At 52.2% G+C, this 27,647-nt stretch overlaps 1 protein-coding gene across 3 annotated transcripts; it reads left to right on the forward strand.

Moving 5' to 3' along the window:
• Positions 1-437: 437 nt before the first annotated feature.
• Acvr2b (activin A receptor type 2B) lies at positions 438-27,404 on the forward strand. 3 transcript variants are annotated; one of them, XM_051140303.1, is made up of 11 exons: positions 438-535; positions 21,232-21,439; positions 21,728-21,837; positions 21,961-22,112; positions 22,203-22,346; positions 23,522-23,665; positions 23,893-24,041; positions 24,791-24,905; positions 26,146-26,284; positions 26,367-26,497; positions 26,899-27,404. In XM_051140303.1, exons 1-11 carry the CDS (start codon positions 484-486, stop codon positions 27,091-27,093), a joined length of 1,539 nt encoding a protein of 512 aa, XP_050996260.1. In that variant the 5' UTR covers positions 438-483; the 3' UTR covers positions 27,094-27,404. The 3 variants fall into 3 exon arrangements, with proteins under 3 accessions (XP_050996260.1, XP_050996259.1, XP_050996258.1); XM_051140302.1 differs by lacking the exon at positions 438-535 and adding an exon at positions 5,953-6,558 and having other exon boundaries at positions 21,985-22,112; XM_051140301.1 differs by lacking the exon at positions 438-535 and adding an exon at positions 5,954-6,558.
• Positions 27,405-27,647: the final 243 nt, after the last annotated feature.

Consider the following 27,647-nt stretch of genomic DNA (forward strand, 5'->3'; position numbering starts at 1 on the left):
CGCCTCCCCTCCCCCTCCCCGCCCAGCTCGCCCGCCTCTTTGTATCCAACATCCGGGTTTCCCCGCTGGCTCGGCTCCGTGGCCACCGCTCAGGAGCCATTTTGGACTCGGTTCAGCTCCCCTCCCCCACCCCCCCCCCCGTTCATGGCCCCTCCGGACTCGGCCCCTGCGCCCGGGGCCCGGGCCCAGCCCCGTTGCGCCATGCCCGCGTCGGGCGCGCCCTGGCCCGCGTCCCGCCGCCGCCCCCCGGCCCCCGTGTTGCCCCATAGCCCGGGCCGCACTGCGCGGCGCCCGCAGCGGCCCTGAACCCCCATCTCCGCACGCTGCCTGGGAACCGAAGCGCAGAAGCGCGCGCGCCTGGACGCGAGACCCAGAGAAGGAGCGGGAAGCAGAGCGCAGCCGCCGCCGGGCCCTGCGCGCCCCGGGAGCGCAGCGCGGCCCTGCCCGCGGGCTCCGGGTGTCCGCGGGGCGGCGCCGCGGAACATGACGGCGCCCTGGGCGGCCCTCGCCCTTCTCTGGGGATCGCTGTGCGCCGGTAAGGACCCGGCGTGTCGTGGGGGTGCGAGGACCCAGGGCGCGCGGTGTTTACCAACAAAGGGTGGCCCCGCGGCCTCGGCGCCGCGCCACCTGCTTGGGATCGGGGTCGCGCGGGGCGCTCTGCTCGCGTTCGTAGAAACAGCTCGCGGGTTCCGTCCTCATACGCGATTCTGGCTCGCAGAGGGGCTAGGTGATGGGAGAACCTGGAGCGTCAGAGTCGGGGTTCAGATTCCACGGGCGCGCGGACCCCAGGGACAGCGAGGAAAATCTGAGCGTGGGGAAGGCGGCCAGGCAGGGCGAGCATCTAATCGGGGCGCTGGGTTGAGGCTGCGCGCCTCTGAGAGCCATAGGTGTCGCAAAGCGAAGTGGACGGCTTTCCACAGCTCGCCCGGAGTCCTCTGCACCCTGTCCTGCCACTCTGCGTCGCGATCCTACAGCTAGTGGCTCCTACCTGCGCCCGCTTTCCTTGCAGCGGGCCGCAGATGCGCCCTAGTGGGACCGCTTTTGTTTTGGACAACTGAGAGCGGATAGGCGGTTGAGGTGGCGAACCAACAGGTCTCAGGTCGCTCTGGCCAGCACGTGGCTGGCGTGAGTGACCCGCTCTCAGCCCGCAGGCGGCTGCTGGCTGTGAATAGCAGCTGGTGCGCGTCTGCTTGGGGACTAGGACCTGTGGGTGTGTACGCGCGAAGTTATGTTGGGAAAGCTCTATTGCCCCTAAAGCCCAGGCACCGCTGTCCCGATCGATGAGCTGAAGCGTGCCCAAGTCTGTACGAGCTCCAGGACAGGTTTGGAGCAGTCTTGGGAAACGTGGACAATCGGGCAGTAAGACTCCAGAGAAAAGATCGTGGTGATTGGAACGGCTGGGTCTCGGTGGCCGGGGCTCTGGGTCCTGCGCGTCTTTGTTCCCAACCCCCATTACACATGCAGCTCGGGTCCCCTGCGGCCCGAGGTGGCAGCAGCGCGGAGTCTGGGAAACCCGCGAGAGGCGGGGCCCGGAGTGCAGGGGAAGGGCTGGGATCCCCCAGTGCAGCTGCGGGGGTGGGCACCCCTTTGCGCCCTCTCCCTAGTATCTCCCACTTTCAATTTTCCCCCCTCTGTTGCAAGGTAGTGAGGTTTAGCAGTTAATTCCCATCCGGAGAGTTTTTTCTCACCCCTGGGTGAGGTGGAGCGTGCATGAGTGCACGAACCAGAAGGCTGAACCCACTTCTTTGCGACCTGAGCAGTAGAGGCAAAGTGGTACCCAGGTTGAACACTCAGTGTTTTTCTGCCACTCCCTGAAGTTGCTCTTGAGACTTTTTCTTCCCACGAACAAGGGCTCAGAAGTGATCCGAAAATGTTGGTGTGCTCCGGGGAGGACAGCAGAGGGCTGATCTAGGGGCACACAGTGGCCCCCTAGCTGTCTCTTGACTGCCTGGATTTCTACTCCTGGCCTCATATCTTGTGTCTTTAAAGTCCAGGCTTGTTGAAAGTATCCTCTCAGGTCAGTATGCCTCAGACTAGAAATCTGTACTTCACTGTCCCACTTTGGCCTCAGCAGTCACTTCCCATCTTGGGGCAGGGTAGTGTCTGCTCACTCCTTGCACTGTTTGGCAGATGCAAAGCCGAGTGACTGAAGCATCTGTTCTGACTCAACGCCTGTGGTCCTGCCCTTGGGGAAGGTGGTCACTTGAGGGTTCCTGTGGTGGCGGCTGCTCTGTCTTTTGAGGAACCGGAGGAGGAAAACTTCGGGCTGGGGTAGAGCTGGCCCTCTTGTGCCTCCGGTTTCACAGCTAGTCCCTTCGTGTTTCTTCTGGCTTGGTGTTCAGAATTACTTAGCCCTGTGGTAAAAAGAAGGCACCTGTACTACAACTTCGAACAGTTAGTAAAGGAAAGAGAAGCAGTTGCGTCTCAGTGTGCTCTGCCTGTTCTAATCCCACAGGGCAGGGTGATTCCAACAGTGGTGTTGGGGCTGGAGAGATAGGTAGCCCAGTGCTTAAGAGTGCTCGCTGCTCTTGCCAAGGACACTGCTTCTAGTCCTGATACTCACGTGGTGACTCAAAGTCACCTGGAACTCCACTTCCAAGAGGGTCCCATGCTCTCTGGGCTCTGAGAACATCAGGCATGCATGTGGTGCAGACATACCTGCAGACAAACACTCTGGGATAAAGTTAAGATAGCCATATATTTAGTGTGTGTGTGTGTGTGTGTGTGTGTGTGTGTGTGTGTGTGTGTATTCCCGCCCCCTCGAAACAGGATCTCTCTGGGTAGCCCCTACTGTCCTGAACTCACTCTGTAAATTAGGCTGGCCTCGAACTCATAGAGATCCATCCGCCTCCTCTTCCCAAGTGCTAGGATTAAAGGTGTGAGCTACCACTGCCTGGCTATAGTTAGTATATGTTTAAATATACACATTTAAAAATCAGTACTTATTTTCACATGACTCTAGAAACCAGGCCAGGGTGCTGGGGTGGTCTGTCCTGTCCTAGGAGAGCTGATCTGCAGTAAGGATCCTAGCCTCCCAGTCCAACCCAGCCGTCATTGCTTCCCAGAGGTCCCACTTCCAAAGACTTTTACTGATTATTGGTGCCTAGGGCCCTGCCGTATGAATTTGGCTGTGGAGACTTACTCATTTTCATGGTTGGGTAGAATTAAGCTAACAAAGATTGGTCATTTCAACATATACTTACTATTAAAACAGCTAATGACATGAAAAAAAATTTTTTTTTTTTAGATAGGGTCTCTCTGTGTAGCCTTGACTGTCCACCACTGCTCTTTTCTGCCTGAGACATGAAAACAATTTTAACTGTCCTTAAGAAAAAACAAAACAACAAAAGAAATGGTATGTAAGCTGGGCCTGGTGGCGCACGCCTTTAATCCCAGCACTTGGGAGGCAGAGGCAGGCAGATCGCTGTGAGTTTGAGGCCAGCCTGCTCCACAAAGTGAGTCCAGAACAGCCAGGGGTACACAAAGAAACCCTGTCTTGAGAAACAAACAAACAAAAAGCCAAACAAAAAAGGCATGTATCTTACCCTTTACAGAACACTCCAAGCCAGGCATGGTGGCGCACGCCTTTAATCCCAGCACTCGGGAGGCAGAGGCAGGCGGATCGCTGTGAGTTCGAGGCCAGCCTGGTCTACAAAGTTAGTCCAGGACAGTCAAGATAACATAGAGAAATCCTGTCTTGAAAAACCAACCCCTCCCCTGAAAATACAGAACATCTGGATTCCAACTTTGCATACTTTAAGCTCTCTAGTCATGTTTGGAGAGCCGCCATTTTGTACAGCATAGGCCAAGAAAGAAAGGCCGACTGACGCTGTAACTGAGGACACATCTGGAAGTCTTTCTAGATCTGATCCTGGCCCAGTATGTCCTTGGGAGGCTGGTGTTTGACCCTTGCAATGCAGTGGACGACTCTGCATTCTATTCTCCGACATCTGTTTCTGTTTTTTTGGGCTCAGAGCATAGGTCTTTTTAGGGTGGGGTGCAGCCAGGACTGAGAATGACCTTTTTTTTTTCTCTGTGTAGCCTTTGTTGTCCTGTTCTGGACTCTCTTTATAGACCAGGCTAGACTGGAACTCACAGAGATCTGCCTGCCTCTGCTTCCCTGAGTGCTGGGATTAAAGACGTGCACCACCACTGCCCGGCTGAGAATGGTCTTAACAGGTCCTCACTGCCCCAAGTGTCCTCATTGGCTGACCGATGACACAGGATGTTTCTTGTTCATTTCCTCTGGATGAGGGTGCGTATGAGAGAGTAACCTTTAGTCTTCTGGGCGATTGCCATGGGAGAGGCCAAGGCGTGCAGAATCATGAAAATCTTTCCCTAGAGAGGATGTCCTCTGTTCTCTATCCACTGGTCATCCCAGGCTGTCTGCCTGCTGGTGGCTGTGCCCTCGGAATGAGTAGGTGCCCTCCTCAGCTCTCAGAGGCTCTCACAGAGCAGCTGCAACCCTTGCCCATCCTCCCAGACTACAGGTGAGTGAAGACTTAAGACCTAGACAGAACCCTTCGACTGTGTCCTACTTAGGCAGACTTTTGTGGTGTGTCCCTCTGCTGCTATTGCTGGCACCCAGAATCCTCCAGGTGTCTGGACTAAGGTCCTTCCTTTGGTGGGAGCCCAGCGGAAGGCCCCCCGTTGTCTTTTGCTGTGCTGCTCTGAGAATCTAAGAAAACAGAACTCCAGAAAATATATAAATAAATGCCCGCGTGGGCACTGGTGCATATTGTGTGTGCCCTGCAGCCAGCTCTCCCTTGGGGCAGCCCGCCCGCCCTCAGGAGGCACATTGGACTTATTCCTCTTGGTTACCCCTTCTTTACCCTGTTCGGTCTGTGGACGCGTCCTTGCCTTTTCTTCTTGTACTTGTGATTCTGCCCATCGCTCCCGTTTCCATGGTTTCGTCCCTGCCCAGGAAACCATCTCTCTGAGTGTCTATGTATGTAGCCCCCCTACCTGGGAGGTCAGTGGTGCAGATGGGATACACAAGATGTCAGGCCTGAGTTCAGAGCCAGGTACTAACTAACCTGTAACCATGGCTTGAGGTCCAGTGGGCTAAGGAATAAGAGCAAAGCTGGATCACTCAGGACCATTCATGTTCATTCATGGCCCCTGTGTTTCTGTGTGGGTATGCCTGTGCATGTGGGTGCACGTTGAGTCCAGGGGTCACTATCAAATGTCTTTCACAATTACTGTCTACCCCGTTTTCTTTCTTTCTTTCTTTCTTTCTTTCTTTCTTTCTTTCTTCCTTTCTTTCTTAGCATTTTGTTGTCTGGCGTGGTGGCACACTCCTTTAACCCCAGCACTCGGGAGGCAGAGATAGGTGGTGGGTCTCTGAGTTCAAGGCTAGGTTCGTCTACAAAGCAAGTCCAGGGCAGAGAAACCCTGTCTCAAAAAAAAGAATAAGTTTGTTTTAGTCTGTGGGCATGTGCCCAAGCTCACTGCATTTGTGGCAGTTAGAGGACAACTCTTGGGAGATGATTCTCTCCACAGTGGGTCCTGGGAATGAAGGCTCCGCATCTCACTGGCCTCCGCCTCATTTTTGAGACAGGTCTCGCTGACCCTGGGACTAGCAGATGCTTACCGTATGGCCTGGTTTTTTAATGGGGTGCTGACTATCAGAACTCTGCTCCTTATGCGTGTGTGGCATAGGCTGTATCAGCTGACTCATCACCCTAGCCCCCTAGACCACACTTTAGGAGACAGTGTGAATAAACAGTCCTGGCTTAGGGTCCTGGCTCCGTGGGTTTCTCTAGAACAGGGCTTCCCAAACTTTGACACCACTGGCATTTTTTATCTGTAGATTCTCTATTTGTGTGGGGAGGAGTGGTTATGGTAGTGTCGGAGCAGGTGCTTAGCTATCTCTAAGGATGGTGAGTGAAAACGACTCCTGGCATTGCTAAGCGGTAGGGTCACAATCATACTTGAGTAGGCTGAGAACCGGCGGTCTAGAACGTTCAGCCTTTATTGGGGTGGATTGTGTGGGAGACGGGGGTAGTGGTTATGGAGTGCTCATCCGTCTTTCTCCCTCAGGAGTTGGGTAGGGAGCTGGGTTCTCCTCCCTGGGAGCTTAGATGATTCCTGCTCGCTGAACCTGTTGGAGTGTGGGGCGTTTGGTTCAGAATCAATGGTTCCAGTGGACCAGCTGCCTCTGAGGAGAATCCTGGCGTCCTTGAGTTTTCCCAGAAGTGGTTAGGGTTTCAGGGAGGCGGCCCGTTGTGGGTGGCCGGGCAGCCTGCCCGCCTGCACCCGCCCACCTGCTCTGGCCTTTGCCTTGAGCCTGGCACTCGTGCCTCTCCCTCCCGCAGAATGTCAGGAAGTGCCTGTTGCTGGGGCTCCGCCTGCCCGGCACCCCCCTCTCTGCTCACCTGGGATCTGGGCAAGCCCAGGCTGTACCTATCTGCCGAGCCCGGGGGTTATAGCAGGATTCTGGTATGCCCTATCCCCCCAGTGGGCCTGCCCTGTGGCGCTCCGAGGAGCCGCGGCGGCTGTGGGCCTGGAAGTTCCAGGCCCAGGATGCCAGGGCAGGGGGGCAGCCTCACCCCAAAGGTATGGGCCTGTCTCTTCCCACAGGGCTTGGGAGGTATGTGTGGTGGGCAAGCCTTGCCTAAGAAAGATGTAGTGCTGTAGCCTGTGACAGACACGGTGGACTTTCACAGAGGCCTGTTTGTTGGCCTCTGCTGGCAGGCAGCTCCTTGTGGCTGGACTGCGTTTATGCTCCTTTTCATGCGAGTTACCCCGAGGATTGTTGGGGGCCACTTCTTTCTGGCCCCACTCAGTAAGTTGGCTTGCTGTGCTCAGAGCTGCTTACTGGTGGGGCATCAGGGTGGATATGAGCCTTCTCAAGGGCCCTATATCATCCTGTGAAGTGTGTGCTGAGTGAGAGGAGACTTCCTAGGCCCCCCCCCCCACACACACACTTTTTTCCTCATGATGATGTGATTATTTTCCTAGAATCCTTGGGTCTGGCTCCCTCCTCCCACGCCATCACTAGTTTTTGCTCTGGGTGAGCCACCCCTTATACTGGGCTTTTTAAAATCTCATTGTCAGCCAGACTTACAGCTGAGCCCTAGGTCCAGCCGTTCTTGCTTCTTGCATGCCTGCTGGTGCTGCCTCTGGGCACCCAGGTAGTCGGGTTGGGACATATTGCTGTCTTCAGGTTGTCCTTAAGGTGGGCAGAATACTTCCATTTATGACAATGGCGGGGGCCAGAAACCATCACCTAAGGCCCGCTGGGGTTGTTTCAGGGCCAGGGGTTGTGGGGGGTGCCTCCTGGCATGGGACTAATTGAGGCTTCTGGCCTTGGATAGCCCCTCTGTTGTGCGATGCACACACATGTGCCTTTTTTCAGACTCTCGGACTGGCAGCTCAGCCTGGTGTTTTCATTCGTGGACACGTGACTCTGGGAAGCTGATGTTGGAGAGAAAGCTTGTTCCACTGGGCAAGTCTGTGGGGAATGTTCTGGAGGGGTCTGGCCTCCTGGACAATGGGCTTCTCCTCCCTGGCTTGTTTCTGGGTTACAGCTGAGGTGTTTTGTGAGGCAAAGCCAATGCTCTTGTTTGTAAATGTGTTCCTCAGCGGACTATTTCGGTTCTACCTTTGAGAACCAAGGAGGCTAAAATTAGTTCTGGGGAGGAAAAGGAAGGCTGTTGGAAACCCAAGCCCTTGGCTGGAAGGTGGAGGAGGCTGCTTCTCCGTGTTTGTGGCTGAGTGTTTGGGAGGCTGTGAGCAGACCAGCTGTTGCCTGTCCATCTGTGTTGAGGGAGGGCTGACCAGTGAGAGAGCAGAAGGCTGACTTGGGAGCTGTCTGCACTGTCCCTGCCAGGCTGGCTTTTTCTTTTCTGGTCATGCAGTGTCACACAGTGTTTCCAAGTATGGAGACAGTGCTGTCTAATGTCCGGTGTTACTGTCAACTCTCTTTACCATCTACCTCCAAGAAGTGTTACCTGTTCGTTGATTTAGAAAGTTCTCAAGAGGAGCTGAGTGTGGTGACGCACACCTTTGATCCCAGCACTCAGGGAGGCAGATCGCAGTGAGTTCCAGACCAGCCTGGTCTGCAAAGTGAGTCCAGGATAGCTAAGATCTCATAGAGAAATCCTGTATTGAAAAAAACAAAAACAAAACCCAAACCAAACAACAACAATAATAACAAAAACTAAAAAACAAAAAAGAAAGTTCTCATAGCCCTGGGCTGGCAACCAAGGGTTAGGAAACATCTCTTTTGCGTATTTGGGGGGTTTCCTTTATATGTGAATCTGAAATGGGTTCAGTAGGAGCCTTGTCTGTGGCCCAGGCCTCTTGGGAGATCTATTCTCTGCACAGAACATGTGGGTCAAGGTTCATCTACCCAGTGGCTTAGAAACTACAGGGACACAGGGTTAGTTGAGAAAGGTGAGTGAGCACTGCCTGAGAGTGGGTCTAAGCTTGTTTGCTCTAAGCAGAAAACCTTTGTTCCTGAACCTTCCCTTACCCAGAGGTCTCCTGCGTAACTACTATGGAGCAGGGCTCACATCAGCTCTACTTTCCTTTTTATTTCCCCCAGATTTTATTTTATTATTATTTTTATTAATTAAACAGTTTTAAAAAAATATTTATTTATTATATATACAGTGCTCTGCCTGCATACCTGCACACTAGAAGAGGGCACTAGGTCACAGTATAGATGGTTGTGAGCCAACATGTGGTTGTTGGGAATTGAACTCAGGACCTTTGGAAGAGCAGGCAGTGCTTTTAACCTCTGAGCCATCTCTCCAGCCCCAGTTTTTATTTTTTACATATGCATTTGTATTATTACACACATATACAATAGACTATCTATAGAAGAAGAACCACGACACAATCAGGGATTATATAAATGTTACATTCTTAGTGTTTTGACTATTTGTATTTGACAGCCTTGAAGAAAACATCTTTCCTATCTTGGTGCGTCTAAAATTCTGAATGCAAATCAATCTCCATCACATCTTGTCATTATCAACTTAAAACATCTATCTAGACCTAAAAACATCTTCACCCCTAAAAAACTAAGCTTAATTGTAAAACTAAGCTACTTGGTCTTCAGTTCCATCAAAGACTTGAGAAGGAATAAACTTGATTACCTAAGTGTGCCAGGAGTGTAGGTTAGCCACTTTGCAAATGAGATGACTCTACTTTCTTTCCCTCTTTTTAATTTTTGTTAAGTTTATAGCCATTCAAGTAACATAAACATGTTCAGTTGTAGAAATTCAGCTGTTAGTAGGTACAAGCAGGCTCTTAAGTGGGGTGTGGTAGTGCGTGCCTGTAATTCCAGCTCTTGGGAGAGGCAGGAGGATGGAGTGTTCAAGGTCAACCTGGGCTATGGAAACTGCCTCAAAAACAAACAGATCAGAAAACAAAAACCCACGGTCTCCTGAGCAAGCCACTCCCCCCCCCAATAGCTATTTATTTGTGTGCATGTACATGTGTGTGTGTGCACCATGAACATGCTTTGCCCACAGAGGCCAGAGAGGACGTCAGCTCCCCTTACTTGGAGATACAGGTGGTTGTGAGCTGCCTGATGTGGGTGCTGGGAACGGAGCTCAAGAGTGGGAAGCCTCTTACATGCCAAGGCCCATCCCTCCCTCTGTAGCTTGGGGGATGAAGCCAAGGGCTTCGTGAATGCTGGTAAATGCTCTCCCAGCTGAGCTATGTTCTCACATCTCTCAGGTAAATCTTACATAAGTGTTCTTTCCCCTCCACAGGGCAACTACAGGCGATACTTACAAAAAGAGTTTTGATATTTACTTGTTTGTTTACATTGTCAATAAAGATGTCTAGTGTGTGGGGAGGTGCCATGGCACCCATGTGGTCAGCTTGTGGGGATCGGCTCTTCTTGTCTCATGAGTCCCTGGGATCAGACAGGATGCCAGGTTTAACAGTAAGCGTCTCTGCCTGCTAAACGTCACATAGGCACCCTCTTTTTTTCAGTAGACTGGTGTCAGGGTTGCAGTATGTCACAGTTGAGGTATAAGGTATGTACAGGAAACTGGTGAAGTATGGAACATAACCTGGTCCATGTGGCATGGGGTGTATAAAGTGCTTAGCATGTGCAGGGCTCTGGATTTGGTCCACATTACAAAAATTAAAAATGGGGGTGTGGGGAGTGGGCGCTTTTAGGGGAGATGGCTCAGTAGGTAAGAACACTGACTACATTTAAAGGACCCGGACTTGAGTGCTGGTATCCACATGGTGCCTCACAGCCACCTGTGGAGTCCACTTCTAGGGGGCTGTGATGTCTTTTGACATCCATGGGCCCAGGCATGCACAGACATAGATTCAGGCAAGATGCTACACATAAAATAAAATAGTGATTTAAAAATTTTTTCTAACTCGGGAGGCAGAGGCAGGTGCATCTCTGGGAGTTCTGAGCCAAGCCTGGTCTACGAAGTGAGTCTAGGACAGCCAAGGCTACATAGAGATTCAATCCCTGTCTTGAAAAACCAAAATAAAACAATAAAAAAGAACAAAAGAAAGAAAGAAAAACATAAAGAGGAAAAGTGTCATGTGTTCACGACTTTGAATGCATCCAGAATGACCAGAATGGTCAGCATCCAGATCAAGAATTAGACAATTGCAAGACCGAGTCTCCCAGAACTCCCCTCCGGACTCAGCGGATCTCAGGGCTCCAGGCAGGGCCCAGATGTGCTCCCGAGCCCCCTGCTCACTCTGGTGCTGCACTCATCCCCCAGTGGTAGCCAGCCAGCTACTTCCTTGACTCCAGCAGTGTAAACTAGCTTTGTTTGCTATAGTCATGTGACCATATTCACTCCTGTGAGAGGTTTTTGTGTGCGGATCCATCTTGCTCACTGTGTCACTTTCAGCAAGCTTTCTAATACACATATTTACCAAGACCTTGTTGGTGTTTTACTAGGTAGGGCAGGAACTGCATCCTCATGATTGACTGACTTTTTATTTCCTTTCTCCGTTATTTGAAACGGGATTTCTCTATGTAACCTTGGCTGTCCTGGAACTCACTCTGTAGACCAGGCTGGCCTGGAACTCACAGAGATCCACCTGCCTCTGCCTCCCTAGTGCTGGGATTAGAGTCGTGCACCATCATGCCTGGTTTACTCTTTTTAATTGCCATGCAAAATTTTCAAGTGTAGGTACAGACTATGTTTATCTGGCCTCCTATTGCTGGGCTTTCTGCTTGTATGTCACATATGTAGACGAGGACAAGAATAACCCTGGGGGGGCTGGAGAGATGGCTCAGTGGTTAAGAGCACTCACTGCCTGCTCTTCCAAAGGACCTGGGTTCAATTCCCAGCACCCACATGGCAGCTCCCAACTGTCTGTAACTCCAAGATCTGACACCCTCACAGCAATGCACATAAATTAAAATTAAAAAAAATAAAAAAAAAAAAAAAAGAATAACCCTGGGACACAGGAAGTACATATTTTGCATTTTAACAAGTACTGAGAATGGCAGGTGGTGGCAGAAGATAGGTAAAGTAGCAGTTGACCCTCTGTGGTAGTGTTTGGGTTTCTGGCGTTCTAGACTTTAGCCTCAACCCTGGGAAGAGCTTGGCCACAGAGGTTGAAGTAGCCATACCTGGTGAGGATGCCAGCACCTAGGCTGCTTCCTGTTTGGTGCCACGGTCACAGTGCTAACAGAGGACATGACAGTAGTCTAGCTGGGATGTGTGGACATGAGTTTGTGACAGCCATGTGTGCATGTGTATGCCACTTAATATGCTATGTGCCACTTCTGCCCTCTTTAGGGACTGTGGCACTGCCTCGGAGCACAGTGTGTTGACAAAATGCTGCAGGGTTCTGATTACAACATGGTAATAAAGACCTCATGATGGGGTGGTGGTGGCGCTCAGGAATTTCTGTCTGTGTCTGGTTCCCTTATATAGCCCTCTGCCGTGACTACCTGTAACGGAGGGGAAGGCAGTCTGGGATGTTGTGATTTCCAAAGCCTTGGTCCTCCCTGGTGCTTTTATTCAGCCGTCCTGACTTAAGCCCAGCTGTGAGGCCCTGCTCTTGTACTTGATGACACTGGACTTGTGGCAGTGTTTCTAGTATGCATTGCTAATGACCCAGTTGGCTCTCTCACATCCACCTGATGACATGACGCTATTTGTGCCTTTGTCTGCACAGGGAACGTAGTAGAAAATCACACAGCACTGTACACTCACTCAAGTAAGATGAGGACAGGCTTGATGGGAGAGATGTTCCCTCTTGCTTACAGATGCCTGTCTGCCACTGTGGCCTTTTCTCTGTGAGCACACTCAGAGTTTCCTCATAAAAAGATCCTTCCTGACCTCTTCTACTTACCTATTTGTTTTGTTGTTGTTTGAGACAGAGTAGCTCTATCCCTGGCTGGCCTGGAACTCTATATAGAGCAGCCTGGCCTTGAACTCCCAGAAATTTCCCTGCCTCTGCTTTGTGCTTGGAAGTAAAGGCTGGAGCTGCTAAGCTCAGCTGGAAGCTACTTTTTGGGGGCTTTGTCTTATGGTCTCTGTCCTCCCCCCCCCCCCAAGACAGGGTTTCTCTGTGTAGCCTTGGCTATCCTGGACTCTCTATAGACCAGGCTGGCCTCACAGAGATCTACCTGCCTGTGCCTCCTAAGTGCTGGGACTAAAGGTGTGCACTACCACCATCCAGCTGGTCTCTGCTCTTGTAGAGCATGGGCTGTTTTGTGTAAGTTGGTGGACTCTATGACTTTCTGTCTCCTCTCTGCCTTCTCCCTCCCACTCACCCTCCCTCCCACATGAAGTCCTAAGGCAGTTTTACTACTGTTTGAGGGAATGCAAGCTATAAATCTCCGCAACTGCTGGGACCAGTGACGAGAGGAAGAGAGAAAGCCACGTGTTCAGGGCGGAGCTGGCAAGCACTGGCGTGGTGGAAGGTAGGGTAGAGCTTCCGAGGCCCGAGGGCTGGGAAAGCATACCCAGACATTGATAAGTGTCTGAAACACTCAGAGAGGGAAGAAAAAGCTTGGAATCCAGGCTGTTTTCTACCTGTATAGGCATGACCTTGCTTTGGGGTACATTGTGGTCCTGAAGAAATGTCTAGAGCTGGGTAAAAAGTCGATACACAGCTTTCTTCTTCTGCAAACTAGTGCCAATCCTTTTGCTGAAGGCACCTGGAACTGGCCAGAGAAAACACAGCATCTCTGGTTGAAGGCATCAAGCTAAGAAGAGTCAAGATTTGCAGACCAGGGCTAGCCCGTTCTCTCCTAGCTGAGCCTTGTTATTCCCGGTCCCAGATATAGTTTCCTTTGTGCCTTAAACTCTGCTAATTCCAGCATATATTTGTCTTAGGGCTGGTCTACATTTATTGTGCTTTCTCTTAAAAACAGGGATGCTATACTTATTTTAAAATTTGTTGGCCTGTGTCAGAGTATTGTGAGTGACAGCTACAGAGAATATAGATTCTCAAAGACACTGATTTTGCTGCTGCTGCTGCTGGTGGTAGTGTTTGCTGCAACAGCTGATTCTATTGGTTGAATTCTGTGGTGAGTAGCTGCTAAAATCCCTGCCCAGTTCCTTGGGGCTTGTTGGGTTGTGGAGTCTCCCATTCCTGTGTAGTTCCAGGGTCAGCTAGAGGGTTGACCAGTTGGCTGATTTTCATCCTAGCCTGACTTGTTACCCAACCCAGAGCATGCCATGCATCATGACTCTGTTTGGAACGTGAAGTTTTTTTTTTTTTTAATTTCTGATTTTGGTGGCATCTACCCCCTAGTACATTTTTAAAAATACATTTTATGTTAAATTGTGTGTATGTGTATGTATGCATGCGCATGCATGCTTGAGTCCTTTCTAAGAGCACTACATGCTCTTAAAGTCCAAGCCCTCTCTCCAGCTCTTTGTAGTATTTGTTTGTTTAGAGACGGGGATATACAGAGGGTTCCTGTGTAGCCCTGCTTGTCCTGGGATTCATTCTGTAGACCAGGCTGGCCTAGAACTCATAGAGATCTGGCTGAGTCTGCTTCAGGAATAAAGGTGTGTGCCACTGCACCCCAGGTGCCAGTACATTTTGATAAAGGGAAGATAAAGGTAGATTATGGTTTTTAAAAAAAAGATATTTATTTTATGTTTCCAGATGGTTGTGAGTCACCACGTGGGTGATGTAACCATTGAGCCATCTCCCTAGGCCTGGGAGGTAGAACCTTGTAACCTTGTTTTCCTCTCCTGTAGCCTGTTCATTGACGGTTAACTGGACATGGACTTGTGAGTGGAAAGCACTGTCCCATTGTAGTCTAGCTTGCAAGTACTGTTTGTTGGGAGGTAAAAGCCAGGCAGCTTTTTTGTTTTATTTTGGTTTGTGTTTTCAAGACAGTTCTCCTTGTAGCCTTGGCTACCCTTGAACTCACAAAGATCCACCTGCCTCTGCCTCCTGAGTGCTGGGGGGTGCACCAGCCAGTTAGCTTTTTAATCAGTTTCTTTCTTACTAGATAGTTGTGTGTGTGTGTGTGTGTGTGTGTGTGCGCGCACACACACACACACACACACACACACACACAGCTGTCTGTTCTACTTTTTATGGGTATATTGGTGTTTGCTTTCTCTCTGGGGGTAAATGTTCTTAAACTGTTGCTGCCCATCGTCTTCTCCTGCCCGTCTTTAGCCTGTCATGTTAAAGATGGGTTTGAATGCTCATTGACCACTCTGAGCCTGTAGGTGGAGCTGGCCAGGTAGGGAGACCTGGTTAGGGAGTTTTGGAGCCAATTAGATTCTGCTGAGGAGGGTCTTCACAGTCTGGGGTGGGGTGAGGTGGGGTGGGGTTGGGGATGGAAGGTAGGCTGGGTCCTGCAAGCTTCTGAGAGGAGAGAGCCTGTGTTCGCTATGCCCCTCCTCCTTCGTTTTCAGTGTGACTCAGGCCTGAGGTGGCCTGCTCCTTCTGCCCAGAGTCTGTTTCATACCTCCAGGAATCAGCTTGGCTCTGTGGGGTTGGGGCAAAGCAGCCTCCAGCCACAGGTGATGAGAGTATCTGAGGCCTGACTGCGCCAGCCAGCCTACCTTCTGTCTTTTAACTCCATTGTTACTGTGACATGTGGTGCCGTAGAGTGCCAAGTCTTGGGTGCTTCTGTGTATGGGTCATGCTGCCCAGCTGTTCATGGCCAGGTGAGGGCTGCTGTGTGCTCAGTTCCTGCTTTGCTTCGCTGTCTGCTCTCCACCTCTGGATCTTCCTTTCTGTTAGGCTCTTTTATTCCTTTAGGCTGTAGACAACTTCCTTGTGCAGAGGAATCAGGACACTCTCCAGTCTTCTTTAGGAATCACAGGGCCGGCAGGAGGTCCTGGGCCACACCCTGGATCGTGGACTGGTGGTGCCAGGGACTTGTTTATACTCTGGTCTAGAGGTGACATGAGATGCCCTGGCTTCCTCCTGTCACTTTGGAAAGTGCTCTTGGACTCTCTGTGGCATTTATAGTGGACAAATGAGCTGAAAGACCCCACGAAATGCTAAGAAAAGTGTAGTGAGCTAACTTTCACAGTGCAGCCAGATAGCTGTGTGTGCAGGGACAGAGGGGGAAAAGCAGGAAGATACTAGAAACCAACCAGAGGCGGGCCTCTACCAGTCACAGCTGCAGACATGGTCCAGGGGTTGGCAGCTTCTGGCTTTTCCAGAGGACCTGAGTTCTGTCCCCAGCACCCACATCTGGTGGCTTTAAACTCGTGTGGAGATCTGATACCACTGCTGACCTCCATGGGACCTATACATAGGGTATATACTGTTACACACACACACACACACACACACACACACACACTGCTCGTTCTTGACCATTTCCATAATTTAGAGATACAGGCAGCTTCAGTAGATGGAGTTGAGCTTAGGCCCTCCTGTCTGTCCTAAGGCTTCCTTGGCATCCTGCCTTTAGTCAAAACATGCAGCCTATGGCTGGCAAGGAAGTCAACTAGATGGTGGAATTGTGTCAGCCTAGGATGAAGAGAGGGAGGAGCAGGCAGGATTTGTAACTACAGGCACCATCTGGAAGCTAGAAGCTCACATCATCCTGCTCTGAGAAACTCAAGTCAAGAAAGTAAAGCTGTTCCATATTGGTGTGGGGCTTGGCAGAACCAAAATGGTCATTTCTCTCTGGAAGGTGGTATTTTCACAGGAAAGGCCCCTCAGGACATAAGCTCAACACCGAAAACTCAAAATCTGAGGAAAAAAAAGAAATCTGCCATGAGTGAAAGTCATCAGAAACAAACAACATGAAGTCAGTGTTGGAGAGACAGCTCTAGCTAAGAGCTCACTCAGCCCTTGTGGGCGGCAGACGTGCGCTCCCAGCACCACACACTCAGCCCTTGTCAACGGCGGACGTGCGCTCCCAGCACCACACACTCTGCCCTTGTGGACGGCAGACGTGCGCTCCCAGCACCACGGCTCATAATCACCTGTGACCCAGCTCTGGAGCGTCCAGTGCCTGTGGCCTTGAAGGTCACTACACGTACTCACCTGCGCTCACGCACACAACTCACAGGCCTTTAATTCCTGTACTCGGGCAGAGTTCGAGGTCAGCCTGGTCTACAGAGCAAATTCCAGGACCTGAAACCCTGTCTTGAAAAACCAAAACCAAAACCACAACAAAAATAATAATAAAAGAGAATTAAAAAAAAAAAGTTAGAGGGGGATTTGGAGCTATCCAAAGAACAGAAGCTCAGAATTGACCCAGGATGGTGATGGCCGTGGGATTGGCGGGTAGGGGCATGTCTGTCTCTTCCAGAGGACCTGGTTCCATTCCTGGCACTGTGTGTGTGTCTGTGTCTGTCTGTCTGTCTTTAGGGGTGGTGGTGGTGTTATTTCCCTTTTTCTTTTCTCAGTGCTGGACTTCAGACCCTGGGTTTCTTAAGTACTTTGCAAGCCTGGTACTGTTCTTGACAGGCAGAGGCAAAGGGATCTCCGTGAGTTCCAGGACAGCCTGGACTGCATAGGGAGTACCAGAACAGCCAAGTCTGCAGAGAGGAAACCCTGTCTTAAAAAAGAAAAACAGCCAGGCGTGGTGGCGCACGCCTTTAATTCCAGTACTCGGGAGGCAGAGGCAGGTAGATCTCTATGAGTTCGAGGACAACCAGCGCGATTACACAGAGACACCCTGTCAAATGAGTGAGTGAGTGAGTGAGAGTAAATGAATGAATAGAAGAGACACAGATTAGACCTAGTGAAAGGAAGAGATGGTGAGGTGGAGATGAGATCAGAAGGAATTAGCAAGTGACACAAACTTGGAGAACATGAAAGGGGCGGGTAGCTGATAGCTAATGTCCCCTGTTAGCTAGACTGGGTCAAGAAACAACCTAGGGATGGGCGTGGTGGCGCATGCCTTTAATCCCAGCACTCAGGAGGCAGAGGCAGATGGATTACTGTGAGTTCTAGGCCAGCCTGGTCTACAAAGCAAGTCCAGGACAGCCAAGGCTACACAGAGAAATCCTGACTCGAACCCCCATGCCCCTGCCTCCCCAAAAGAAACACATCGGGATGTGTCTGGGTATTTCCAGAGAGGTTGGACCGAGGAGGGATGACCAACAGGTGAGGATTGGCTTCCTGTTTCGCCACTGTCTCCCTGCTGTGAGGACCTGTGAGACCAAACAACGCCCTTCTCTTCTAAGTTAGGTGTGGTCAGGTGTTTGGCCACAGTGATGAGAGAAGTAGCTAAGGCAGGGGTTTTAGTCCATTACTGCTGCTGCTGTAAAGGGTCCCACAGGCTGCATGATGAGCAGTTAAGGAGTAAGGAGGCTGGTAAATCCGGGAGTGGCTCTAACATTGAGGGAGGCGCCTTAGTTTCACTCAGTGGACGGAATCACATGGAGGCAGGCTGGGTGAGAGGAGGGGCTGTGTATAACTCACTTCCATGATAGCAAAACAAGTCTCTGATGTGATATGGAGCCTTTCATGAAGTAAGGGCCCTCATGACCCGTTCATCCCTTAAAGCGAGCCCCCCATCCCCACCCACCCAACCTGGCTGCATCCACGGTTAAATTTCCAACACAAGTCTGGGTGTGGTGACACAGAACTAAACCAAGGAGGCTGAGATCAGGGCATCACAAACTTGAGGCTGGCCAGGGCTATGGAACAAGATTGTCTCCTAAAAAAACAAAGAAGCAAAGCCCAAACAAAACATTTGTGGCATCTGAGTTCCCACAGAGTAAGCACTCTCAGTGTAACCCACTGGTCACACTGCTTCAGGGGTTCAGGACCTGGGAGAGGGAGAGGGAGAGGGATAGATGTTCCCTGGGCAGCATGGATGAGGTCGTGACTCTGGGCTGCTCTGAGAAGCTGGTTCAGCTATATTGGAGAAGGGTTTGGCGGTAGATACTGACTCAAAGTTGCTTTGACCCGCTGGTTCCAGGACCAGGTATTTGCAGAGGAAATACCACAAAAGTTAAAGAGGGTTCACGATGGCTTTGCTTACATCCCAGCTGTACATAACTGTCATGCCCAGCCTGGGTGACGTCACACTGGGCAGGCCCACGGCTCCGCAGCGTGGAATTTCAGGGAGCGGCCTGCAGAGAGCGTGCACCTCCGTGCTTCACTCTGTCATCTGTGAGGTGGCTCTCTCAGGGCTCCCGTGTCTTGTTCAGTGGTGCAAGGGGTGTGCCGCGCGGGTGTCAGCCTGGATGACAAATAAATACAGATGAGGTCAAAAAGCAAAATTTAAACGGTTTGCTTCTTTAGAGTAAGGATTTGAAAAAAAAAAAAACTGATTTATTTTTATTTTATGGGTATTGGTATTTTGAATGCATGTGCACGTGCACCCTGTGTATACAGTGCCCATGGAAGAGGGCATTGTGTCCCCTGGAACTAGAGTTACAGGTGAGACACCATGTGGATGCTGGCAACCAAAGTCTTTTGTCTGCAGGAACCATTGAGTCAAATCTCCAGCCCCGGCATGAAGGATGCCAGATACGCTGTAGGTACTGGAGGGTTCTTCCCTCTCCACTGTGCTATTGCTGGGTTCATGCGCATGTACCATGCGTGTGCGTGTGTGTGATGCTCTAGCCTTGCCCACCTTTCTCTTCTTTAGGTTCCCCGTCCCTCGCCACCCTTGGCCATGGCTGGGCGTGGGTGGGCATACAGCTTTGGTTAGGGCTCTTGTTGGGATGGACGAGCAGACTAGTTGGGGAGACTCCTGACCTGGTTCATGGGCTGTGGGCGGAAGGCCCTCATCTATTAAAAGGCTAGGTGGCCTTGTGGTTGGAGGTTTGCCATGGACTATAAATAGCCTGTGTGAGAGTGTGAAGAAACGGAGCCAGGGAGGGGAGAAGAAACAGGAGGCCCCCTGGGTCTCCAGCTGGCAGGAGCCTGGGTGTGGTGTGGGAGGGGTAGAACATCACAGGGATTCGAAGCTTACAGGCCAGCTTGGTGTGAGACCTGGCCTGGAAGGATGGCGTGGCCCTGGGAGGCAGGTGCTGTCAATCACGTCTCAAGAGAGTGGTTAGGTGACTTGCCCCAGGCACACAGCTGTGAGGCAGCAGCAGGAGTTGGAGTCTGGCCAGCTCAAAGCTGCTCAGCAGGGTTCGCTGGGGGGCAGGTCTGGTCAGTTGCTTAGTTGACACCCTGGGTCTTCCATGTGGAGCTTTCTTGTGGACTTCTAGGCTTCTCACCTAGGGTCTCCGTGGCAGAGCTGGAGGGGCTTCTGCATCACAGTGGCCTGGAGCGGCACTGGGCCAGCCTCAGGCCCATGCTCGGTTTGCTGTTCCCCTTGTGACTTCTGACCCTGAACAAGGGTTGAGTCTGAGCTGGAGCTGTAGGCCTGAGGCAGAGGCAAGCCTAGGAAGCTGTAGGCGCCACCCTCAGCTCTAGAGCAGCTTCGTATGGAAGCCCGTCCCCTTCCTGCCCCTCCTTTTGAACTCTCTAAACACTTTACCCACAGCCCTCTGCGAACCTATCCCAGCACTTGGCAGCTGGTGTGTGTGTGTGGGGGGGGGGCACGGCTCTCCAGGCTTGTGGAGCGAGCTGGGCATCTAGGAAGCAATGGCTGAGGCCACGAAACCTTGTGCGTGTCATACACCTGTTCTAGGTGCCCATGCTTTCACTGGTGGGGGTTGTCGAGTTCTCCTACACCTTTGGATGTCTCTGGTGCTCCCTTCTAACATGGCTGCTGCAATGCATGGGACTTGGGGTGGGGCGAAGGGTACAAAGCGGCTGTGTACTCTGGGACGGGGCGCTTCACTTAGCTCAAGTACCAGCTACTGCCACACGTAGCCAGGGGCGTGTGGGCGCTGTAGGTGCCACCCTGGATCCTGGCTCTTGCTCAGGCTTTGTCGCCTACAAACTTAAGCCCTATGCTTGAATAAGGTCCTGACAGGGCCACACGTGTGCATTTCTGTGAGGTCCTGGTTGGGAGAAGACAGTAAACACTTCTGTTTGAGCCCTAGCCACCTAGCCAAGTGTCATGGCCCTGGATGGCCAGAGCTGAGGCTGGGTTCTGCCATTCTGATTGTTTAAACAGTTTGAACTTGTGGGTTCTACCTGGAGCCTTGAGATTGGCTGCTTGCCTAAGGCTGGGACTCCTACCATGGTGGGGTGGTGTTCCCAGGGTGGCTCCAGTACCCAGCAGCCTGCCAGCCTCAGGTCAGGTGGAAGCCCCCTCCCTGGGTCCCCACTGACCTTTCCGGTGGGTGCCGGCAGACTGAGGAGCAGTAAGGATGAGTCTGTGCTGACCTCTCTCCGGCAGGGAGGTAGTAGATGCCATGCCCCTCGTGGGGCTGTCCCATGAGGGGACAGGGCAGGGCCACCTTTGGCATTTGTGTACTCTTTCCCACCCTACATCCAAAGGTTCATGGGGTCTCTGTGGGTAAAATGGTTGGGATCGTGCTTTCTTGGTAGGGTTAATGGGAGAGACCAGTAGGTGACTGAGGCCACGATAAGGAGTGTGGATGGGAGTGTTCGGCCATTGGGATGGGAAAGAAGAAGTGTGTAAGAGAGGTTGGGGTGTGCCTGTGGTTGTGCAGCCAAAACCTGCTGCAAGGTTGATCTGTGATCGCAGCTTAGCCCTTCTGTCTGAGAAAAGTGAGCCTTGGTGACCTTTTCCTGTAGGTTTTCCCGGTGAGAATGAGTGAGCACAGGATAGTCCCTGCTTTCGCAGGTGTGGGCAGGCAATGGAGGTACACTAGCCTGGTCTTCCGAAGAGGTGTTGGATGTGTGGGTGGCAAGGAGCCCAGTGTCGGGCAGAAGAGTGGTTGGTGTCATCTCCAGGCGCCTTCCTTGCTGGTCATTGGGCTGCACTGAGCCTCTCTCCTCTCCGGGGTACAGGTTCTGGGCGTGGGGAGGCGGAGACCCGGGAGTGCATCTACTACAACGCCAACTGGGAGTTGGAGCGCACCAACCAGAGCGGCCTGGAGCGCTGCGAGGGCGAGCAGGACAAGCGGCTGCACTGCTACGCCTCCTGGCGCAACAGCTCCGGCACCATCGAGCTGGTGAAGAAGGGCTGCTGGCTAGATGACTTCAATTGCTACGACAGGTACCCTGGGGCATCCCGCGCCTGAGTCCCAGCTGAGCTTGCGCCACCCACTGAGCTCAGGGTATCTTCTTAGGCAGTGCCCAGGATCCCTGTTGGGGTGTTTGCTCGCCTTAGCTCAGGCAGCACCTCTGTGCCTAGCCGTCCCTCTCAGCCTTGGGTCACTTTTCGGGGGAAGTGGGTTCACCCTACCTGCTGTTGTTCTTGGAGCTGCTTTGTCTGTGGGGAGGGGCCTGGGAAAATTTTGCTGTCCCTGCCCTGGAGTTTGTAACAGGGACTCTGGGCCTTCAGGCAGGAGTGTGTGGCCACTGAGGAGAACCCCCAAGTGTACTTCTGCTGCTGTGAAGGCAACTTCTGCAACGAGCGCTTCACTCACTTGCCAGAGCCTGGGGGCCCAGAAGGTGAGGGGCAGAGGGAAGAGGGGCCTAATGTGGCACAGGGGAGCCAGTGAGGGGTGGGTGCAGAGCCTGCTGGAGTGTTGGAGTGGGCGGGCTGTGTGACACAGGGCTCCATGTGTCCCCCAGTCACGTACGAGCCACCCCCGACAGCCCCCACCCTGCTCACGGTGCTGGCCTACTCGCTGCTGCCCATTGGGGGCCTCTCCCTCATCGTCCTGCTGGCCTTCTGGATGTATCGACATCGTAAGCCTCCCTACGGCCATGTGGACATCCAGGAGGTAAGACAGTGACAACATGGGGTAGGGCAGGGCAGGAAGGAAGGAAGGAAGGATGGCTGGGCTGACTTCTTTAAGCCCTGGCTTTCCCAGGACCCTGGGCCTCCACCTCCATCCCCTCTGGTGGGCCTGAAGCCGCTACAGTTGCTGGAGATCAAAGCTCGGGGTCGCTTTGGCTGCGTTTGGAAGGCTCAGCTCATGAATGACGTCGTAGCCGTGAAGATCTTCCCACTCCAGGTGAGCCCCTGGGGGTCCGCGGCCGTGTTCTCTCCTTGTGGTCCCACAGCACAATTCAGGCTCCTGACTCAGCAGTGAGAGTCTGTCCACCAGAAGGGTCAGGGTCAGGCTGTGCCGGACTGTGACCCAAGTTGGGTTTGGGTTTTGCTGTTAACTTCAGTGTTGTGTATGCAGTTTACATGGTTTGTGTATGCACAAGTCTTTGTGTGGGGGCCAGAGATTGACACGGAGTGTTTTCATTGATTGATTGATTGATTGGAGACAGGATTTCAGCATTGAACCCACGGAGGTCCACCTGCCACCACTTCCCAACCGCTGGAATTAAAGATGTGTACCACCTTGCCTGGCTCTCCACTTTTGACAATTTTTTTTTGTTTTTAATGAAATATTTATTTTTAGCTGGGCGCAGAGATGCACGCCTGTAATCCCAGTACTCTGGGAGGTAGAGGCAAGCGGATTTCTGTGAGTTTGAGGCCAGCCTCGTCCACAATGTGAGTTCAGGATAGCCAAGTCTACACAGAGAAACCCTATCTTGGAAAAAAAAATTTTTTTTTTAAACGTGTATGGGTGTTTTGCCTGTATGCACCTGTGTGTACTGCATGCGTGCCTGGTGCCTGTGGAGGCCGCAAGGCACTGTCGGATCCCCGAGGCTGGAGTTACCGACAGTTGTGAGCCGCAATGTGTGTGTTGGGAATTGAACCCAGGTGCCCAGGAAGAGAAGCCAGAGCCACCTCTCCAGCCTTCTGCTTTTTAAAGTTTTTTGAGACAAGGTCTCTCACTGATCCTGGAACTCACTGATTGGGTAGACTAGTTGGCACGCAAGGTCCCAGGGATCCTCTGTCTCTGCCCCTCCTGCTTCCAGCACTTTTTGTATAGGTGCTGGGAACTGAACTTGCGTCCGTGTGCTCGCCTGGCATGCACTGTACCTACTGAGCATGCGTCTCCTCAGTGCCTGGGTTTTCATGATCTACTCAGAGGCTTTCGGCACCTCGCAGTTAGTGGCCCCAGATACTCAGCAGATGAAGCTGATATTGGGCACCTGGCTCAGTAGCCTTCTCAGGGACAGATTGCTGCTGGCCTGGGAAGCCGGGGCTTGAGGGTGGAGTAGAGTGCGTGGGTGTGTGTGGGGGGGGGCGGCTCAGGCTGTGGCGGGCTGAGCTGCGTCCCTGCCTCAGGACAAGCAGTCGTGGCAGAGCGAACGGGAGATCTTCAGCACGCCGGGCATGAAGCATGAGAACCTGTTGCAGTTCATTGCTGCTGAGAAGCGCGGCTCCAACCTGGAGGTGGAGCTCTGGCTCATCACAGCCTTCCACGACAAGGTGAGCGGCTCCCCAGGAAGACCCCAAGATGAGACAGATAGGTCCCAGCAGGTTTGTGACGCGACGGCCCCTGTGTCAGGTGCACCTCTCCCGCTGGCTGTCACTTCCCTGGCAAGGATTGCCATTCTGCCCACTGTGTGCTTGCAGTGAGATGCTCCTCCTGGGCCTGGGCTGGCTTGCATTTTGTCCTGCATTTGAAGCCTTTGCACATAGCCTCCTTCTCTTAGGGCTCCCTCACGGATTACCTCAAAGGGAACATCATCACGTGGAATGAACTGTGTCATGTGGCGGAGACGATGTCACGAGGCCTCTCCTACCTGCATGAGGATGTGCCCTGGTGCCGTGGCGAGGGCCACAAGCCTTCTATTGCCCACAGGTACTTGGGTTCAGGAGCCCTCCCTGCACACGGGCTGCAGTTGCACAGAGGGCTGGTGTTGGAAACCAAAGGTTCCTCTGCTTCCTTGGAGGTGCTTGTGGGGTGTGAGAGCAAACCTGGCCTTCCCAGGTCAGTGCTCTTGCGCCCTCTCCTGGGCATATGAGGAAGCACTGGCTCCATCTCTTCAGGTTTTCAGATTTTGGTCAAGACCGTTTTGTATCTTTAGAAGGGCTCTGTTAATCCAATCCTTGTAAGTTATATTTGCTGGGTGCTTGCTGGCACAGGGCACATGTGTTTTTATGTGTCATCACGATGACATTAGCTGGCCACTATTCCCTGGGGAATGCCCCTCTATACTTCCCCAATGAGCTTAAAAAAGGTAAATGATAGATTTTTACAAAAGTGTTTTGACCTCACAGAGCTCAGGAAACTGTCTTAGGACCTCTTAGGATCTCTGAACCATACTTTTGTTCATTTGTTTGGTTTGGTTTTGGTTTTTCTAGTTCGGGTAGAGTTGACTGGCTGCACTGGTTCCTGCGCTGCCCTGCGCTGCAGCTGTAGCAAGCTGATTCTGAATTCTTGTTCACATTCCAAACATTGAAAACTGCTCAGGAAGACTGTGCCATGCCTTCTGAGGATCTGTGGGCTGGCTTTAGTACGTGGTGTGGTGTAAGGTCTGCCCAACACCAGGGTACGACCTGCGGGCCGGGTCTTAATGCTGTGTGCCAGCTACTCTCTTGTTTCCACAGGGATTTCAAAAGCAAGAATGTACTGCTGAAGAGTGATCTCACTGCTGTGCTGGCCGACTTTGGCCTGGCTGTTCGGTTTGAGCCAGGGAAGCCTCCAGGGGACACCCATGGGCAGGTAGGGAGCCTGGGCAGTGAGAGGAGGGTCTGGGGCTTAGCTGGAGTGACTGCAGACTACCCAGCGACTTAGAGAACCAGGCTCTTGTCTCACCAGCAGAGAAACCAAGGCCTGGAGGTTGCTGAGGCTTCCTCCAGCCAGCTGAGCAATCTAGCCCCTCTTCCTTGCATTTCAGTCTTTCTCTTTCTGTTGTAATTATTTATTTTTCCAAGATACATTTAGTATGTCTGCATCTCTGTGTGTGTGTGTGTCTGTCTGTGTGTGTGTGTGTGTATGTGTGTGCACACGCGCGCGCGCACGCGTGTATGCATTCAATTTTAAGTCAAGGGACAACTTTAGTGAGTCAGTGTTGTTTTTCTAGCATGTGGGTTCCTTGTGTTAGCTCAGGCTGTCTGGCTTGGCCACAAGCACCCTTACCGCTTGACAACTGCTTGCCCTCAGTTGTAATTATTAAGTGAGATTAAAATAAAAACAAAGAGAGTTCCAGCCAAATGCCTAGAAAAAGCAGTGAAAATTAAGCCAGCAAATCATCCTGGGAGAGTCACTTGGGATTTTTAAATGTTTTCTTGCCATTTTGTTTTGGCCTTTTGATTTTTGCTTTATTTACTTGTTTATTTGGCATGCGTATTCCTGTTTCCATGTGAGCAGCATGTCTGTGTGTGGACGCCTGAGGAAGCCCCTGGGCATCTTCTTTGATCACCTACCACCTTGTTCGTTAATGCTGGCTGGGCCTTTCACTTGAACCTAGATCTCACTAGTCTAGCCAGCGTGCTCTGGGGACCTCATGTCTGTCTCCCATGTGCTGGTGTTGCATGCAGGTGCATTTATGTGGGTGACAGGGACCTTGGTAGCTAAGTCACCTCCTTGTCTCCCCCTTGTCTGTTAGAGGGTCCCTCCCTGTGTAGTTCAGGCTGATCTGGAACTCTTGCTTTTCCTGCCTCAGCCTTCTTAGTGCCCAGCTTTGCTTTAGCTATTCATCTCAGCCGAGTACAAAGCCTCAGTAGCTTGCTGGGATGGTCTGGGACCTGCCTAGCTGTTTTGTCAGCGTTGTCTCCAGTTTGTGGTACTTTCACAGTTTTCACCAGATACACTCTTAACTCTGCTTCAGATGTGCTGGAGCCGAGCTTTGCCTCAGAGGCTCGTCTTACCTGGTCTGCCACACGTGCGGTCGCGCCTCCCGGCTGAGTGTGTGAAGTATGGCTGGTCTCTACAGATCCTGGCCTCCTTTGTCTTCATGTAGGTTGGCACCAGACGGTACATGGCCCCTGAGGTGCTGGAGGGAGCCATCAACTTCCAGAGAGACGCCTTCCTGCGCATCGACATGTATGCTATGGGGCTGGTGCTGTGGGAGCTTGTGTCCCGTTGCAAGGCTGCAGATGGTGAGTCAGGTGGCGGCCCTGGGTGCCCTGGGTTGGGGCTGGGAGCAGGGCCTTGGGTGACCTGTCAGCCCTCACTTCTCAGGGCCTGTCGACGAGTACATGCTGCCCTTTGAGGAGGAGATTGGCCAACACCCTTCCCTGGAGGAGTTGCAGGAGGTGGTTGTCCACAAGAAGATGAGGCCCACCATTAAGGATCACTGGCTGAAGCATCCGGTGAGGGAGACTACAGGGCTGTGTGAAGGGACCTGCCTTGTTGGCAGAAGCCGACGGACAAGGAGGGAAGGCTGCCCTGTCCCTGAACTCCAGGGAGCTATCCCAGAGGTTGTGGGGAGTAAGGGAGGCCCTGTCCTCCTCCTTGTCCCCGCTGTGGCTCAAAGCTTTGTGTTTGGGCTTTGTGTGTAATTTGACTTCAGTCCCAGTGCTCTGAGTCCCTGGGGTTGTGAGGGAGGCTGACTCAGTGGGTGACCAATAGAGGGCAGGGAGTCAGGGCCTGCGGTTACCTGCCATGGCTGTGATGGGCCATAGGCTCTGCCTGGGCCTCTGACACAGCATCCCTTGCTGCCCTCGCTGAGTAGCCCTCACAGGGTCCTTCCCTCCCTCCCACTGCTCTGCAGGGCCTGGCGCAGCTCTGTGTGACCATTGAGGAGTGCTGGGACCACGATGCAGAGGCTCGCCTTTCCGCAGGATGCGTGGAGGAGCGGGTGTCCCTGATCAGGAGGTCGGTCAACGGCACTACCTCGGACTGTCTAGTCTCTCTGGTGACCTCTGTCACCAATGTGGACCTGCTCCCTAAAGAGTCCAGCATCTAAGCCCAGGACACAAGCGTCTCTTCAGACTCAGTGGATCTGAAGAAAAAAAGGAAAGAAGTTGTGTTTTGTTTTGGAAATCCCATAAAACCAACAAACACATAAAATGCAGCTGCTATTTTACCGTGACTTTTATTATTATTATAATTATTATAATTATTATTAATAATATTATTTTTGGATCGGATGAGTTTTTACCAGCATATTGTTCTACTGTATCGCAAACAGCGGACATGTCAGCAGGCGTTGAGGTGCTGAGCTGTAAACGCAGAGCCAGCGCCCTGCTGAAGAGCCTCAGCCACTCCTGCCCTTTGGGACTCCCCCCCCCCCTCCCCCGCGCATTCTTTGTCGTCTCAGAATCTGTACCACAAAGAAACCCGTCTCCTGTCTTAGGAAACTCAATGCTGCAATTCTCTACTTGAGGAGCCTCTGAAGACTGTTATGTGGACATAGCCTCCCTCAGGAGAGGGCTCCCCCACCCCTGCGTTTTGTGTTTCTCCCTTTTCAGGCAGTGAGCTTAAGGAACGGCAGATGTGTCTTCATGGATCTAACGGGTG

This window comes from Acomys russatus, chromosome 32, assembly GCF_903995435.1.
Source record: "Acomys russatus chromosome 32, mAcoRus1.1, whole genome shotgun sequence".
NCBI lineage: Eukaryota > Metazoa > Chordata > Mammalia > Rodentia > Muridae > Acomys > Acomys russatus.

What these genes read in the sequence shown, in the direction of transcription:
- Acvr2b (XM_051140301.1), top strand. Translation starts at nt 6,444, where the DNA reads ATGCCCTATCCCCCCAGTGGGCCTGCCCTGTGGCGCTCCGAGGAGCCG. An exon ending in TCACAGCCTTCCACGACAAG is followed by an intron (nt 23,666 to 23,892) that starts GTGAGCGGCTCC and finishes TCCTTCTCTTAG; the next exon opens with GGCTCCCTCACGGATTACCT. An exon ending in CAGGGGACACCCATGGGCAG is followed by an intron (nt 24,906 to 26,145) that starts GTAGGGAGCCTG and finishes GTCTTCATGTAG; the next exon opens with GTTGGCACCAGACGGTACAT.